The sequence below is a fragment of the Manacus candei genome, unplaced genomic scaffold (assembly GCF_025592945.1).
Source record: "Manacus candei isolate 608988 ecotype Guabito, Panama unplaced genomic scaffold, ASM2559294v1 h1tg000013l, whole genome shotgun sequence".
In the NCBI taxonomy this organism is placed as follows: Eukaryota; Metazoa; Chordata; class Aves; order Passeriformes; family Pipridae; genus Manacus; species Manacus candei.
This window is the reverse complement of record NW_026138061.1, coordinates 1,940,489-1,957,721: the sequence shown is the minus strand read 5'-3', so window position 1 is coordinate 1,957,721 and position 17,233 is coordinate 1,940,489. Positions and strand designations below refer to the sequence as shown.

At 42.7% G+C, this 17,233-nt stretch overlaps 1 protein-coding gene across 1 annotated transcript; it reads right to left on the bottom strand.

Moving 5' to 3' along the window:
• Positions 1 to 10,105: 10,105 nt before the first annotated feature.
• CCN3 (cellular communication network factor 3) lies at positions 10,106 to 16,122 on the bottom strand. The gene is made up of 4 exons (XM_051778515.1): positions 15,708 to 16,122; positions 15,199 to 15,450; positions 13,159 to 13,367; positions 10,106 to 11,274 (listed from the first exon to the last, which is right to left on the bottom strand). The coding sequence occupies exons 1-4, from the start codon at positions 16,105 to 16,107 to the stop codon at positions 10,978 to 10,980; spliced, it is 1,158 nt and encodes a 385-aa protein (XP_051634475.1). The 5' UTR covers positions 16,108 to 16,122; the 3' UTR covers positions 10,106 to 10,977.
• Positions 16,123 to 17,233: the final 1,111 nt, after the last annotated feature.

Here is a 17,233-nt window from a genome sequence, read left to right as displayed (position 1 = left end):
TACAAATTGTAGATCTGGCAGAGAGAAAATGCCCAGAAGAATCAGTATGGTGTTCCTAAGGCTGTCGCATCCACTGACCTTTCCATATTTCATCTGTAGTCAAGAAAGACATCTCCACTACAGCCATTCTAGCTCCTGCCTGGCTGATTTCACCTTATTTCAGAGTAAGCATAGATTGTTTGGCCCATATGTTTTACTTCCTTATCTATCTGCAAGGGAAAATCAGTTTCTACTGCCTTGGTCTCTGTCATCTTGGTTTGTCATCATAGAACCTCCTCCAGCTGCTATAACCAGTACACCCAGTATCTTCAGAGGTGGACTCTTGGGTTTCACAGTAGTTGCTCTGACCACAGAGCCCAGGTAAGATGTGAGGTCCTGGTGACTTCCTTCTGTGGCAATTGTAACAACAGGTTTAGTAATATGATTCATAATTCATAACATAAGACACTTTCTAATGGAAGATCTCCCTTCCCATGGCAGGGGATTGGAACTACCTGATCTTTAAGGTCTCTTTCAATCCAAACCATTCTAAGATTCTGTGATTCAACTCTTGAAGCAAATAAAGGGTGAGACTGATGAGGGGACCTCTTTGAATCACACCTCTCAGAGGCAGCTTTATTAGTGACATATCTAGACTAGGAAGGATTGAATTTGCAATAATGTTAATTGTTAATTGTTTTCTTTTAAAATGGATTTAACTTTTATTACAGATATCTCCTTTTGAGGCAGTCATTTTTTGCAGGCTTATTGACTTATCTTCTCTGCATTGGAGAGGCTCTGCTAACTTCCCTCCATGTGATTTGAAGTTCAATTGGGTAAAATCTCACTGTTGTGCCAGGTTCTAGCTCACTGCTATCCCATGTCCCTACAAGTCAACTGCATTCCATTTGCCCTTGGCTGCAGCCCTTTCTTCCCACTGGCTTCCTGAGAAACCAGGCTGGATGCAGGATTTTTGTTTTGTGGTAATATGGGAAACAACCGCATCTGATGGGATGAGACCTTGCCAAGTGACATTACAGATTTGCACTGGGGTCTCAGAATTTCTTCAAAGATTCCTTTTCCGTGAACCCGAGTTTGCCCTGGGCCATGAGACACTATTTTTAAACTGTAGGGATCACAGGAGGCATAAAATGTGCATTGTCTGGGGTTGGCTCTGCTGCAGATGGTGTCGTGTAACCGTGGGGGTGAAGATACCTTTTCAGTGGTGATTTATTACAAATGTTGTACAGTTGTTCCCTATCATCACTGCCATATGATACTGTCCCAGTTTTTGTGGCCCAGCAGGCTGCTCCTGCAACTTGAGCAACTCATGGTCACTAATATCTGGAAAACACAGTCAGCAGCTCAGCAGGGCACTGAGGGACCACAGCCTCTCATCCAGCCCTCTTAGTGCTGGGCTACGCAACGTGGCCTCGAACTCCTGGGATGGGGTACTGCTGTGTGGTTTGTCCTCGACCCACCGGTTGGCATTTGGACACACTAACCCCCTGCAATTAAGAAATGCAACATCTTCCAGCAATCACTTAATCCACCATCCGTAGAGTAAGTCTGTCCTGAAAGGTGTCCTTCCCTGCCAGGAATCCTAGCAACTCAAAAATACGTGATGCTGAACATCTAGAAACTAGCACTTTTCACAGTGGTTACCCCCCTTGACCTGGTGGGTGTGTGAGCAGCCCCTCCCTGGGCTTTGCAACATTGCCCTGTGCTGCCACGCTGTCACAATCCCTGACTTTTTATGCCATGGAAACTGAGGCAAACTGAGTAAGTAGACCAGTGCTACACAGCAAGCCTGTGGCAGAGCTGGGAACCAAACGCAGACTTTCTGACTCCCAGCCCTGGACTTTAGCTCCCCACTGAGCTCTGACGTGGGATGAAGTGAATCTCACTAGAGACATCAGATAACCACAGTTTAATTTGGTTTCTCTGTGCTTCATACCCTGGGGAGATAGCAGACCTCTGGCCACAAAAGGCAAGTTATTGAGAGATTTGCTGTTAATTCCTCCCTATGAGGTCCATCTTGTTATGTTTGGAGTTGCCATAGCTTTCTGTTTGTTTTGCCTGTTTTTATGCATGTGGGGCTTGTGTATTTTATTAAGCCCTTGGCTAGTATCTTGTGCATGTTCAAGATTTTATAAGGGCTTCTTTCGAGGTTATTCATTATAGCTCTCAAAGGTGGCTTATTCTGAAGACTTGCTATTGAATACCAATCTTTGATAGAGTCATGTCTCACACAGGGGAGAAGACTATTTCTCATAGGCTCATAATTAGTGTTCCCAAAGGGTTCCCCAGCTGCTTTTCATAGCTCTATGCTCACGTTGACCTTGGACTTTGAACTCTCCGTGGCTGTGAAGTACAGTCATCAGAGAGAGAAACTGAGAAACCTCCTTTTATTTTCATCACTTAAACAAGAAAATTCATCCAAGAAATACATTACTAGTCACTCATATTTTTGGATCTGCTACTGCTCTGCAGGAGAGCACAGGGAAGGGACTTGACCTTTCTATGACTCATCTGGCTTTTTTCTCTGCCTTGTCTGATCATGCTGTGAATAGTGGAAGGTTTTTGGTGTCCTCAGTTGTCACTAAAAGACTTTTCATGTAAAGTTTTGATAGTTATGTCCTTAAAAATTCTATTTCAGACACACAGGAAATTAATTAGTTAGGGAAACAGATCTGGAGTCTGTAGAATATTCTATCAGAAAGAGAAAACAGCTGCTTTTTAAACACAAGTATGAATTTTGTAATTCAGTGTGAAGTATAAGCACACTTGAAATTTAAAAATATTTTTTTATCTGCTTCATAAGAATCATACAGCATGTGTTTGTGGGTTGATTTTAATTCTGGAGAAGCAATTTCTGTTATTTCACTCCATATATAGAAGCAAGAGCATAATTTCCATTAGCAGATTTCCTTCCTCTGGTGAAATGCTGAATTTTATTCTAACTGCAGTTAATAAGATTTATAAAAAAATAAACCTTACTTACAAGGATATGAATTGATAACACACATGAAAAGGTTAATATTTTCTCTAAGGCTGAAAACAGATGTGCTTGCACTCTTTTTGTTGATGTCCCGGTGTTTTTCATAAAAAACCTGAGTTCTAAGGATGCACATCTCATAATTTTTCAGCTGCCTCCCCCTCGTGGTAAATCTGGAAAACCTCTTTTCATGGAAAAGGTGAAAAGCTGGGTAAAGCTCAGCATTTTAGTTTCAAGAGATGTTATTTATTTTGACAGGAGGAGTCTTTAAAATGCTGAACAAATGTGAATTAAAGCAAGAGCATATCAGTTCTTTCCAGGAATCAAAAAGCCCAAATAAGCATAATAAAAATAGCACAGATATCTCAAAGAACTTCATGTAACAGCTGCAGCTGAGTTGAGGTTTTTCTGTCTCTCAAAAGTATGCTCTTGCCCTTCCCTCTCCCCTCCCACTTCAGAGAGGCCTGAAGGTTGCAGCAGAGACTTCTCCTCTCTTTTTTGTGTGTCAAGTACCTGAGAAGGAGCACATGGACTCACTGCCAAGCCCCAGGGCTCCTTGTCCTCCTTGTCTGTCGACAGAGTTGGAGTTCTGTTGCTTTACATGGGCTGCAAATACAGATCCACGGGCTTTGTGGGTTTTTTTTCCCACTGATACGGAACCTCAAATGTTCACTACAGCTTGGAAGAGAAAAGATTCAGCAACCACACTAATGGTCAGTGCAAGTGAGGGATGGCTATCTCCTCCACAAGCATCCCGAGGAAGAGAAATGCAAAACCATATTCCACCAGGCACAGCTGGTTTGCAATCAGATAAAGTAAGACTGTCTTAAGTACATCTGCATCACACTCAGAGAGCAATCTCTTCACAGTGGAGCAAACAGTCACCATTCCTGAGACCATCATTTCCTCTAAGGTTGTTGTCCTTCTAGTCTGTAAAGGTTTTTTGTGGTGCCTGAGACTTCTCGGTTCTTTAAAAATAATGTATATTGCTTCATTACTTCTGCAACACGATCCTCTAAAGTGCAGGGTGGACTTGAAAGGGTAAAGCTAAGAGGAGGAGAAGGAGGAGGAGGAGGAGAGCCTTTGTGGTTAAGGCTGGAGATAGGGATTTAAGAGAAATTGCTCATTTCCTGGTTTTACCGCAAATTGTGTGTGGTGGGGAGGAAGCTGCTCATATATTCTGAGCTTTTAGTGCCTTATGTGATAACCAGAGAAAAGGGCCTCTCCTTCCCTTCATCCTTTGTGTCTTTCCCACTTAACTGGAAAACCTTTTGAATCAGAAACTGCCTTCTTCATTATATATCTACACAAAGAAAGCAAGGTCCCTGGTGGGGCAGGGGCCTGCCATAATGCTAATAATAATTTAGATACATTTAAAAATTAGAATTCTGTCCTCCTCTGCTGTCGGTGTCCCCATAACCAGTGGTAGTTTTCATAGGTAACCTCAGTTGGCCTCATCCTCTCTGCATGCATCCCTCTTTTCAGAAGCAGATCCAAAGGTTACCATTGACAAGTCAGAACGGCCTGTAGCCACCAGGTGTCCCCCTTCTCCATGGTTCGGGGAAGAACTGGAACATCCCGCTGAATCCCAGCTTTGTAAATTTGAAGTGAAATACATCTTGAAATTCTGTACCCAAGTGATGGGCTCTTTCGTCTCTCCTCCAAGTCATGCAGCGGTGGCAAAGGCAGCCCTTGGCAGGGTCCTGTTGTGAGAACAACTGAGTTTTGTACAATGGCAAACTCACACCCCACCAAATGAGAACATTAGCTAAATGTATATACTTTCAAAATGTTGATTTTCTGATAGTTTTCCTCAAAGAGGTGTATTTTGTTTCTGAGGCAGGCAGCCCAACACATTACAGTCTGAAAATACAGTTTTTGCAAAATGATGAGGGTACAATTTTTAAGCATATCACTGCTTGTACTTGTTTATGAAGGAAGTTCAAAGAATTTTATTCTGCCTCAATCTGTGTAAGGATTTCTGGGATTTGCTTCCTTTTGTGCAAACTCCCAGTTTTATATTGAAGTGCAATTATTTAATTAAAAGCAAAGAGGAAAAAAAGGAAAAACAGTCCAAGCTAGCAATCCTCCCAGAAGGGCTAACAGGTCTTTCTGTCCTGATGGTCAGAGCACAGTCCTGGATATGTGCAGGCTGAAGTCTCTGTTTGATCTAACGGATAGATTTTTTTCTTTCTGAATTCCTGTAAATCAAGCATGAGGTGCTGAGCCTGGGTTTTTAATGAGCCAGACCCAGAGGTGTAGGAGAGCAAATCTCCCCCAGTAAACACATTTTTCTCTTTAGAATATAATTTATTATATCCTTTTTAATATCCTTTATCTTTTACCTTCAGCAAAATTAAATTTGATATATTTTAAAAAGCTCCGATTATCTCCAAGCAAATGGACTGCAATGTACATAACATGTACCCTGAGGACTGCAAGACTCATGGAGAAAGGAGAAGACAGGATGCATGGGATGCACGGGGTGCATGGGGAAGGTCTCTGAAAATGGGATATGGATGTGGATGCATAATTTACCACTAGAGGGCACAGTGTAAGTGAATAATAAGGAGGGGAATAAGGAAAGCATGGAAAAAATATGGAAGAGGAAAAACAGTCTCAGCACATGCTGATAGCATGAGAGTCTAAAGAAGAGGAGAGACAACATATGAGACCAGAGAACCAGGTCTCCTTGTATGAACTAAAACGAAATATTTTGGGGGAAATATATCATTCTAATATTGAGAATAACAACAACCAGATCCATGAACACTGAAGAGTTTTAGGCACTTTTCTTTGTTATTTTAGTGTAACCATTTGCATATCCAAGGCAGAATAAATCTAATTCTTGGGATAAAAATAGGGTTTTCTTTTTTTTCTTGCCTGTTTTCTAGTCTACAAATCATTCAATTAAGTCAATTGGACAGCAATGGGTATTCCCTGCTGTTTATCTGAGTGGAGAGGCTTAGCGTGAGATTAATTTCATGTTACTCCAGCAAGCTCACTGGAGGCAATCTGCTGGGCTCCCCCTGCAGTCCATGGAGAACATGAGGTTTAAAAACGTCTGTTCAATGATAAAGAAGCAGATTTATATCTACCTTTACACATTTATAGAAATAACATTGTTAACAGCAGGGATTTAAACCAATTTTAAACATATTTACTCTATATTTACAAGTAAACTCTTCCTCTTACAGCTGCATGGTAGGTCTCTTGACTCATATTAGTGGTATCTCTGGTAATAGAACAGGTACCTGTCTAATGCATAAACTGGGATTGGTAATGGCAAAATCAGAGCAGAATTTTCCCTCAGGTTACCTTAAATTTCATGCCTGCACTAGACAGCTCATTAGAAAATTTAGCACGGTAGACATAACTAGAATAGCTTTTTGAAACAAGAATCAATACAGAAAGTTTTGGTACAAAAGAATTATTTTATTATTGCTTAAAAAATTGAGAACAAAAATAAATTCCAGTGTATTGAGTTGTCAGAGGACAACTTAATAATAACAAATAACAAATGTTATTCCATGAAGTTCACATTTGTCATAATACTTAAATAGTAGGACTAGAAACAGTAATTAATTTTTTTTCCATCTGTCTTCCCACACATCTAGAAATTATTAAAAATAGAGTGATGAAAAATTATAGGTTGGACCAAGGGAAAAAAAAGCAACATTCTATTTTTCCTGAAGCTTTTATTGTACTACTTTCAGAATTATTCTGGCAAACGAAAAGGGTCAGGCCATGATCTTAGTGAATTCAATTGTAGAATTTTACTAATTTTGAGATTTTCACACTAGTGTCAGGCATCAGTTGAGGAGGCTGTCAGCTGGTCTCCTTATCTAGTCAGTGAAGGCAAAAAAGAGACATATTTTCAATATATCTTTGACTATTGCACTAGAGAAATTCAAAGTAGATTAAATGCAAGAAGTATGTTGCTTTAATGAAGTCTTAGAGATGAAACAGTCCTGGAAATAGCTACAAACATCTCTCAGGGTATATATGCTGTAGGGGCAATGGTGGATATCATCAACATCACTTATTGAAGGTGTACATAGCCTACTAGTTGCTAACATCAAAAACTATTAACCAAACTATTTTTGGGACTGTCCTACACTCGTACTAGCAAATGAAAGGTAAATTTGTTCAGAGAATATGGAATGAACAAGTCAACCAATATATTTTGTGCTTGTTTCATCAACACATAGTCCATACAAACTGCAGTATGGACCCATACATTGAATGTTAAGTGATGTTCCCTGAAATGCTCAGATGTGAATCCTTGGAGATAAGAAAATGAACTGCTGACATTTGAATAATTTAATTTTTCTCAATCTGAATAATTTAACTTTGCTTCTTGGAAAAATCACAGCCCTAAACCAGAAATGTTCATGATTTTATCACTGGAGTTTACTTATACAAATGTCACAGGTTTGACACAACGCTGTTGTGTTTTAATTAAATGAGTGTCATGAGCTTTTTCAGGAACAAGCTGAAATCAGCCCAAAGACTAAAGTAGTAACTTCCCATATTAAAGTAAAACAAATCTAAATGAATATAATCAAACTGGTGAAAAATGAATATAATCAGCTGGTGAAAAGTTGTATCAACTGAGCTGAGGTAAAAATAGCCACTGAATTGAAATTATGTATATAGTCTAAAAGACAGTAGAAAACTGGGTCAGATATTTGGCTGCTTTAGTCCATAGGAAACATTTGTGATCCCTTCCAAAAGGCATTTTTCCTGCTGAAAAGCTACAGTAATGTAAGAAGACATTAAGATTGCTGTAGTAGTGGTGTTTACAAAGATAGATAATAGGGACTTGAACACTGTAGCACTTTTCCTTTGTGAACGTTCCAGTGCTCATAACAATGCAACTGCCTTCTCACAAAATGGGTTGACAACGTGGAGATCAAGCAGAGAAGCACTAAGAAAGATTATAGGGGGCACTTTGGCACTGGTATACTGAAGTGCAGACTGTAGTTTAAAGTGCTGGGGAAATGTCTATAGACAAAAGGAGTTATTGAAGTTACACTTGAACTCATATGCCATAGTGCACATAGTAAAAATATAGTGATTGTGTGAACCATTTTGCTTCTTAGGAAATCAGTGGTTGACTGCATTTCTCTCTAATCACTCCTGGCTCAGGATTAGTTGGGTTTTATTAATGCAAAAACTCTTTAAATTTGTCCAGACACTATTGCTGCATTGCTCAGCAGCTGATACACCTCTTGCAAATGAAGATGCACGCATTTGCAAGATGATCCTGAGAAATACTTGATAGCTTGCATTCGATTAGAAAAGCATTACGCAAACCAGCCTGATTCTAATGGGGAGCAGATAGAGATGTGGGGTGGAAGTAGTTTAAAAAAAACCCCTTCCATCTCCCCTGGAATCTGATCTGCTCAACAACTTCTCAGCAATCTGCTATCCAGCTCTCAGCATTTCCTAGCACATAAGGTTTGTGGGGTGCAAAACCAGAAAGAACTTTACAAACTCTCTACATTAGAGAGACGTGAACCTTTTGGAACAGGTCCAGAGGACGGCTACAAAACTGGTCAGAGGGATGTAGTACCTCTCCTATGAGGAAAGGCTGAGAGAATTGGAGTTGTTCAGCCTGGAGGAGAGAAGGTTCTGGGGAGACCATTTAGCAGCCTTTCAGTATCTAAAGGGGGCTTATAAGAAAAATGAGGATGGGCTTTTTAGTAGGGCCTGTTGTGATAGGACGAGGGGTAATGATTTTAAACTAAGAGAGGGTAGATTCAGACTAGATACAAGGAAGAAATTTTGTACCAGGAGGGTGGTGAGACACTGGAACAGGTTGCCCAGGGAGGTGGTAGATGCCCCATCCCTGGAAATATTTAAGGTCAGGTTGGATGGGGCTCTGAGCAACCTGAAGCAGTGGAAGATGTCCCCGCTCATTTCAGGGGGGTTGGACCAGATAACGTTTAAGGGTCCCTTCTAACACAAACTATTCCATGATTCTATGATTAGAAATCAAAAAGTGCAAGGACAGGGAGTGTTGCATGTATGCACCTAGATGCTCTTGATGAGGGGCAAGGCTAGTCATGTTCTGGATGTTTGAAAAGCAATTTGTTGATAACAAAAGCAATTACTATAGAGAAATTAATTTTTGGTGCAGTTAGTGGAGAAAGCCGTGCAAGAGCCCAGGTGAGGACACAATCTATCTAACCTTAACTGAACCAGCACAGGTTTTAGCACCAGGGCCTCACAATTTCAAGGATGACTTAAAAGTTACTAAAAAAACTTCAGCAGTTGATGCTTGTTCATGGTTATCTTTACCTTAAGCTTCATTGGCTAATATGAGCATTTACCTGTCCACATGCAGACACTAAATTTAGGAGTCTTAACCCCCAGCTGAATTCTACCCTTTGTCTCAGGAGCTGCCAAACAGGATAGCTCCTCCAGAGAAGGACAGCAGGCCTAATATGTTGAGATTTGGCCTTCTACCTTTTTTTCTCAAGACAGATTTTTTTTCCTACCACATAGTTATAGAACAGTTGTGGTGTAAGTACAACTCTGGTATCACTAACAGAGACAGACAGACACTGAGCTAAACTTGATCCCACAGCTGAGGCAACTGGATGTCTGCACAATCGTATTTATGACCTATTGGCACAATCCCGCTACATACCTGATTTAATATACGTGAAACTGCAACCCTCAGGCTCCATATTCCTTGGGGATATTGTCACACAATGTCTAGCACAAACAGGGTCACAGGTTGATTTTGGGAGGGTGAAATGATGCAAGACCCAACTAAATACTTCAGTAGTACCTCATACCCAAACGTGAGCTCCAAATCATGTAATTATTCTTCACCACCACTACATTTAAGGGCACTCTAATTTAATTTACATCATCCTATCTCCCAGGCTAACTTACTCCAAGAGAAATTTCCTTTCTAATGTATTTCTCACAAATTATTCATCCTTCCTTACACCAAGACACTGTACACCTTTTAGGACAGAAATTAGGACAAGGGACACTATGAATATCAAAAGATAGTATCTTTTGTTTTTAGGAGTCTGTAGACCCTTTTTCTTCCCATTGTGTTTTAGCTACTAAAAGTTGGCAGTTTAAGAAAAACAACTTTGGGGAAAATATTTTTAATCACAGAGTTTATTTACTTAGTAAAGTTATATTACAATATGTACAGTTTCTATTTACATACACACCTTTCTAAGAAATGAAGCACCATATAATACAGTTAGTATTTTAGAGGAATTTACAGATATATTATTTTTGCATCCAAATAGTTATATCTACAGACACATATTAATTAGAATCAAATACTTATAAGACACTGACTTTAGTCGGTTTTGGATTAGAGTGCTAGTGAAGTTATCAAAGAGAAATTTAACTGCTGTTAGCTATCAACCTGCGCTTCAGGATAAGGGACCTTAGCTATGTCATTTCAGAGGCTACGTGCAAATTTAATCCTCAGAGAAAGTCAGAGGTATTGACAGAAGGTATTTTATAAGTCACAAGAATGCAACACTTCCATCAGTAAGATTTTTACTGTCATCAAAAAACAGAGTTTCATTAAAAAGGAAAAGAACATTGCTTAAGTTTATACGCATGATGCAGAATGAAATTGAGAATCTGGAAGATTCTGTGATACATTGACTCTTAAAGAGCCCAGTCCTACAGCTACTGAAACTTGTGGCATGATCCCCTTAACCCAGGAGAAAGTCTAGCTGTCTCCTTTGTGACCTTTCTGTCACCATCGAGAAAAAAAGAAGGCTCTGTCCAGGGTACAAAATTTCCTTCAAGTGAATAAAAGACATTTGGAGGGGGGAAACGTAAAATGAGGTATTTAATAAACTACAGGAAAAAAGAAAGCACCTAGTTTGAAAGACCGTTTTGAAAAAACATTTTAGTTATTTTATATACGCAACTGTTACCTTCACCTGATTGTGGGTCAAGTTTTGTATAAACTATTTATATCTTTTATGCTATCTAATTCGTACTTTTCATATTTTTACTTCGCTAGATGACAGATCTGATGGTTGGAAGAAAACAATGTTACTCAAAGGACAGTTGTTATGACAGACGCAGGTGTTGATCAACATCATTGGCTTTTTTAGGACTTTGCCCTGAGGACAGCGGAACTCCACCTGAATGGTTTTGGTGTTGTGTGGGGTACAGCATCGCCCATCACTGCAGAGGCCACAGTAACGTGGTTTGTATGTCTGCACACTCGTGCAGTTGTTGTACTCAAAGTGAACAGCTTTCACAGACTTCTTTGTTCGGACACATTTCTTCCCTTTCTAAGAGAAATAAGAAGAGATATTAGATGTATCACTGCATAAGACAAATGGCGTGCAAGGATATAGGTCTACTCAGAAAACTTAAATTGTCTTTATTCACTCAACAGCAAGAAGAGCCTGCAGCTGCTTCAGTAGTCACTTACAGGTAACACCTGTAAGATCTGCCCTTTGACAACAATGGACCAGTAATAAATGACAAATAATTAAAGCCCAGGCTTGTCATCTGATATAAGCAAAGTCAACATTCATTATGAAACTATACTCTACTGGAAAACTTCTCAAGATAGTGTAGTTCCATCAGAGAATCAGGAAGCCAAACAACCAAGTTACAGGACTAGATTCAGGGGAAAAAAGAGGGGTAAAATGAGTTGCAAAAGTTGTAGTCCATTCCTGTGACCCAAGGCAGCTTTAATCATGTGTTTCTTAGCAAATGATTGTCTAACTTGTCTTTGGAAGTCTTCAGTGACAGAGACTCTATATACCACCAGACAACCCTAATGGTTCACTGTTCTTACTGTCTGGAAGGTTTTCACTTATGTCTTAATTTTCATGAAGTCTAAACTCTCCATCTATTCTTGTATCCCCCATGGGCTCAAAACAGGCTGCAATATCTGAACACAGTTACGAGAATGAATATCTCTTCTCTTGCATTCAGAGGAAGTTCAGTTCTATTAGTTTTTCCCTAGATGAACATGTTTTCTAGACCTCTGATCATTCTTGTTAATGTCCCCAGCTCCTTGCTCATGTTTCATATTCTTTACAAAACACATTATTTAAAACTGCAGAGACTGTTCAGCAAAGGCCTTAGAAATGCTTTTCAACACTTTATATAAAGTAATGGTCCTCTTATATAACTACATGTTATTCTACCTGACAGGAATACTTGTAATAATATGCTGAAGGAGCAAAAAAGTCAGCTCCCTTAGATACACATTTTTTTTTTGCATTGGAAATGTTGGGTTTGCTTGCAAAAAAGCATCATAAGGATTAAAACAAGGTTTAATTTACCTAAGCAGACTTTGCAGGATCTTACACATCTCTCTGTAGTTCCAGATGCTCAATAAACTAGAAATCTGACATATCCATTCTGTATGACTGAAGCAATTCTGAAGTATACATACAGGTAGAACAATTGCATTTGTGGGAGAAGTTAGACTGTGTGAGCTGTCAAAATAACCTGCGCATGCAATACATGTGATCTGAGACAGCTCAAATTATCATAGAATCATAGAACAGTTTGCGTTGAAAAGGTTGTTTAAAGATCATCTACTCCAACCCCCCTGCAGTAAGCTGGGACATCTTCCACTAGATTGTATTGTTCAGAGCCCTGTCCAGCCTGACCTTGAATGTTTCTGGGAATGGGGAATGGCATCTACAATCTCCATGGGCAACCTGTTCCTGGTGTCTCACCACCCTCATTGTACAAAATTTCTTATATCTAGTCCTTTAATCTAGTCTGAATCTACACTCTTTTAGTTTAAAGCCGTTACCCACTGTCATATCACAACAGGCCCTACTAAAAAGTCTCTATCTTTCTTGTAGGCCCTCTTTAAGTACTGGAAGGTGCTGTAGGGTCTCCCCAGAGCCTTCACTCCTCCATGCTGAACAACCCCAACTCTTTCAGCCTTTCCTCATAGGAGAGGTGTTCCAGACCTCTCACCATCTTAGTGGCTCTCCTCCGGACTCCTTCCAATAGGTCCACATCTTTCCTGTGCTGAGGGCCTCAGAACTGGATGCAGTACTCCAGGTAGGGTCTCACCAGAGTGGAGCAGAGGGGCAGAATCCCCTCCCTTAATCTCCTGGAGGTGCAGCACAAAGCTACTAAGCAAATATGGCAAGTCTAATGTGTTTGGTAAAAAAACCCCTTGCCTCTGAGCAGCCTACCTTATCAGATGACTCATCATTTTCACAAGGTCTTATCATGCAGAGCCGCGTCTGCTTCACCATCTCACACCGTTGATTTCTGTTTGTAACACGAGTGGAAAAGCCCATTCCACAGCTTTTGGAGCAAGCACTCCATTCTGTTGTCTGCTCAATACAATTGGCACTTGAATCCGACACATCAATCCCAAGTGTGGCCTCTTGTCTGTAGGCTGGAAACAAAACCACACAGAACTTTACTACAAGAAAAACTCCCATGAAAACCCAGTATCTGACTGAGCTCCACCACATCTGGAAAGCAACATGTGAGACAAAAAAAGGTTCAAAACCCATGCCTTTGACAAGATTTAGGAATTTTAAAAGCTGCCTTTTTAGGAATCCTGGATGGTAACTTCCTTCATCTAAAAATAACAGAAAGGTGCATATCAGTGTAATCAGCAAAGCATTTAGATTCAGCTCACTCAAGAATTATTGCCAATTTTCAAAACAGTTTAGAACTCTAATAACTTTTCATTCCTCAGTCTTTCCAATGGACATACATCACAAATCTGTTCTAAAACTAAGTCATGAAAATATTTATATTAGGTGTGATTTGAGAGAGGTTGAATGATCTATATAAACTAATAAACAGCATGGAAATAAAGTCCTTTCCTCTCAGAATCATAAAGTCACCCCATCTTGTCAATTATTGACAGACTACAGTCAGGGTGATGGTGGAGAGGGAGAAGGGAAGCAAATTTCAGGAGCTATCATAGCTACTTAAAGCCATAGTCAACTCTGACCATCGTCCTGCCATATTAAGCTGTACTATGCAAATATTGTTAACTGCATAGTTTGGCTCATTGATTAGCACAGGAGCAAACAGGAAGAGGCAACATAACTGAGCCATCGGTCACAGTTCTTGCTGTTAAGTTCCTGCACAATGGCCCTTCTGCCTTTTGCATGGTAAAGATCCAAAAAGGTGGTCTCCCAAGAGGGATGGCGACTGCTAGAAAGAATGCAGATAATTCATCTATAGGAATTTTAGAGATTAGCCTGTCACTATCAGACAAATCAAAGAAAAGGAAAGGTAGCAGAAAGGTGTCAAACTTTTTGTTTATACCTTATGTGCCTTACAACTTACACTTCATAGCACATTGAAAAGTCATTAGAATTTTTCTCTCTGGATCCTTCCTCACTTGTTTTTTAAATGGATTAACCAAGTTTCAGCATAATTAACTGCTAAGATCACAAAGAGCAGTGACTGGAAGAGAATGCAGTGCCCTCTATTCTCAGTAAAAGTAGCTTATGAAAATTCATGTTGAACCAATAGTCTAATTTAAAGGGGATGGAGACATAACCCAGTAAGAAAACAGGGGGAAAATATTGTCTAGGGTTTTTCAATTACAAAAGCACTTTAGGAGTTCTGTATTTTAGAATGGGTCGGGATTTTTTACAGATGTACTCACTGTGCTTATATCCACTCCTTCTCCAAGTACTCTGTAATGTTTTTAACGCCAGCAATAATGATGAGAGCTCTATCACAGACAAGCAGGAATTTGTTGGTATTCTAGCAACCATGCTGACCACTTGTAGGAGCTGCAGAATTTAGGGGGAAAAAAGTCTCTTGTAGACTAAGCCATTATGATAGTATTTATGATGTAACATATTCTTGCAGAGCAACTGGTAAGACAAGCTTTGATTTTTTTTTTTTTTTTTTAGTGTGGGAATGTTTGGAGGATTCGTAGCTTGCCCCTGTTTTATTCTGCTCACAGAACTACTATGCACCAGATAAACAGAAATTTAAGAACTGGGAAGTAATTTAAGTTAGCTAACTTTTAAAACTGCTGTGCACATTCATCTTCTCCTGAATCTCTTACCTGTCGGGCTCTGCCTTTATTCAATACCACTGGTATACCTACTAGTCACTTCAGATGAGAAAAAAAGATCAGAAAAAAATAGACCTTGCAAACCAAGGTGTCTTACATTTGGCAACCCCATGGATATTTCCAGTATGATATCCCCTCCTCCTCCCATTGAATGTGATAGTTTTAATTTCCTCACCAGCCATAGCAAAACCTCCCAAAATCACTTCATCATCGGGGTCGCAGATCCACTTCTCACAGCACTCTCCAGGGACTTCGATTTTTCTGGGAAAGGGGCAGTCGGGGCCGGGGAGCAGCAGGTCCAGGTTGCAGCGGGGCAGGCAGCCGATCTGTCCGTCGCGGCAGGTGCACTGGTACTTGCAGCTGGGTTGGAACGTCTCCCCGTTGCGATAAATCATCCCGTCAAACACGCAGTTGTCTCCCTCCAGCACTAGTGGGAAAAGGGAAGGCATTTCGCTGATGCAGTGGGGATTCGGACGGCCCCCGACCCTCCCAGCCCCTCGGCGGCCGCAATGGCACCTCCCGCAGCACCAGGGAGAGCCCCGGCCCCCCGTGGTGCGGCCGCTTTGCCGGAGGGAAGGCGGGAGAGCAGCGCTACAGAGACACCCGCAGCGGACTCCTTGGCGGGCCCAGCCGCGGGCAGGGTCTGCCCGCCGCCCCCGAGGGACACCCCTCCCCGCCACCTACCCATGCAGATGCCGGCGATGCCGCCGTCCTCGGGGCCGCGGTCGCAGTAGAGGCCACTGCTCTCGTCGCAGGGCAGCAGCGCGGAGCAGCGCTCGCCGCGCTGCCGGGCGCACACCAGGCAGCAGGAGCAGCCGTCCAGCACCGCGGGCACGCCGGGGGCGCAGCGCGGCGGCTCGGCCGGGCAGTGCCCCCCGCACGGCCGGGGACACGCCGGCTCCCGCCCGCTCTCCTGCGGGGACACGGCGGCCCCGGGGCCCGGGTCACGGGGCCGCACCGCCCGCCGGCTGCCTCCGGCCGCCGGCCCCCCCGGGCGCCCCGCACTTGCCTCGCACGGCCGGAGGACAAGGAGAAGGAGGAGCAGCAGCAGGGCGGGCAGGTCTTGCCCGCCGCCTGTCGCCATGGTCCCGCCCGCCGCGCAATCGGCTGTGGCGGCAGAGCCATTGCAGCCGCTTATATAGCGGCGATCGGGGACCCCCCTCCGCCGCCACCCCCGCACGGCGGGCAGAGGGCCGGAGGCGGGGAGCTGGAGCGGGGAAGCTGGAGCCAGGCCGGGCGCTCTGCTCCTCCCGCCACCTGCCTCTGCCCTGTCCGGCGGGATCCCTGTGCGGGTACATGGAGGGCGGTACATGGAGCGGGGACCAGCGCTCCGAGGGCAGAGCTGGTCACTGCCCGGCGGCTGAGTCGATTCGGTGCTTGAAGTCGAGGGGCTCCCCCGGACGGGGCTGCCGCCCTCAGCCCATCCCTATGGCCTGTTTCCTGCCCTGTCTCCTGCCTCGTCTGCTTGCAAGCATCAATCCATCCATCCATCCATCCATCCATCCATCCATCCATCCATCCCCACAAGAGTGGTGCTGCAGTCACACGCGGTGGGGCAGCACAGTGCTGTCCCGCAGCTGTGTGCAGCTACACCAAGGCCTCTGGCACTGCCGATGTGGCTGGGTAGTGCTTGGCATTGGAGACCAGCCACCCAAAGCCAAACACCTTTAGGGCTGGTGGCTGGTTGTGACACTCTGCTTCTGGCCCTGGAGTGAGGCATTTTGGGCTTGGCGGGCATTACGGAGACAGGAATGAAGCCCATGAAGATCAGGGGTTATGGGGGTGATGAGTGCTCCTCAGTGAACTCTTCAGTTTAAAGTCATGGGCACTTTCATTACCAGAGGGGTTCAGGTGTGTCAGCTGATGGGAAACAGAAGTTGCATAGGGAGCCCTCCCTGCTCTGTGCAACACGGTGTGTTGGAGCAGTGACAGACTCCTCAGTGCTCACATCGTGTGTTCAACCGCAGAGGATGCAGAGTCGACGTGCCAGGCCTCAGGAATGCTTTGTAGAAGTAACTCCAGTGCTCTGTGCTGTGCAGTTAAGATTTAGGCCAAGCGTAAGGGAGACTAAATCTGTTAACAGGTTTTACTTGTCAGGAATTGCTTTCTGCCCAAGCAGGCCTTCTTGGGTCTTGCTAGGATACAAATATTCTTTATCTTCGGTTGTCTGAGGCAGATAATATGCACTGGATTCTGTTATGGCTTGTTAA

Bases quoted from the DNA above. Each gene is read 5' to 3' on its own strand.
- CCN3 (XM_051778515.1), bottom strand. From the start codon at position 16,107: ATGGCGACAGGCGGCGGGCAAGACCTGCCCGCCCTGCTGCTGCTCCTC. The intron at 13,368-15,198 runs GTGAGGAAATTA...TTTTGTTTCCAG, and splicing joins GGGAGGTTTTGCTATGGCTG to CCTACAGACAAGAGGCCACA. The intron at 11,275-13,158 runs GTAGGCTGCTCA...TATTTCTCTTAG, and splicing joins ATGATGAGTCATCTGATAAG to AAAGGGAAGAAATGTGTCCG.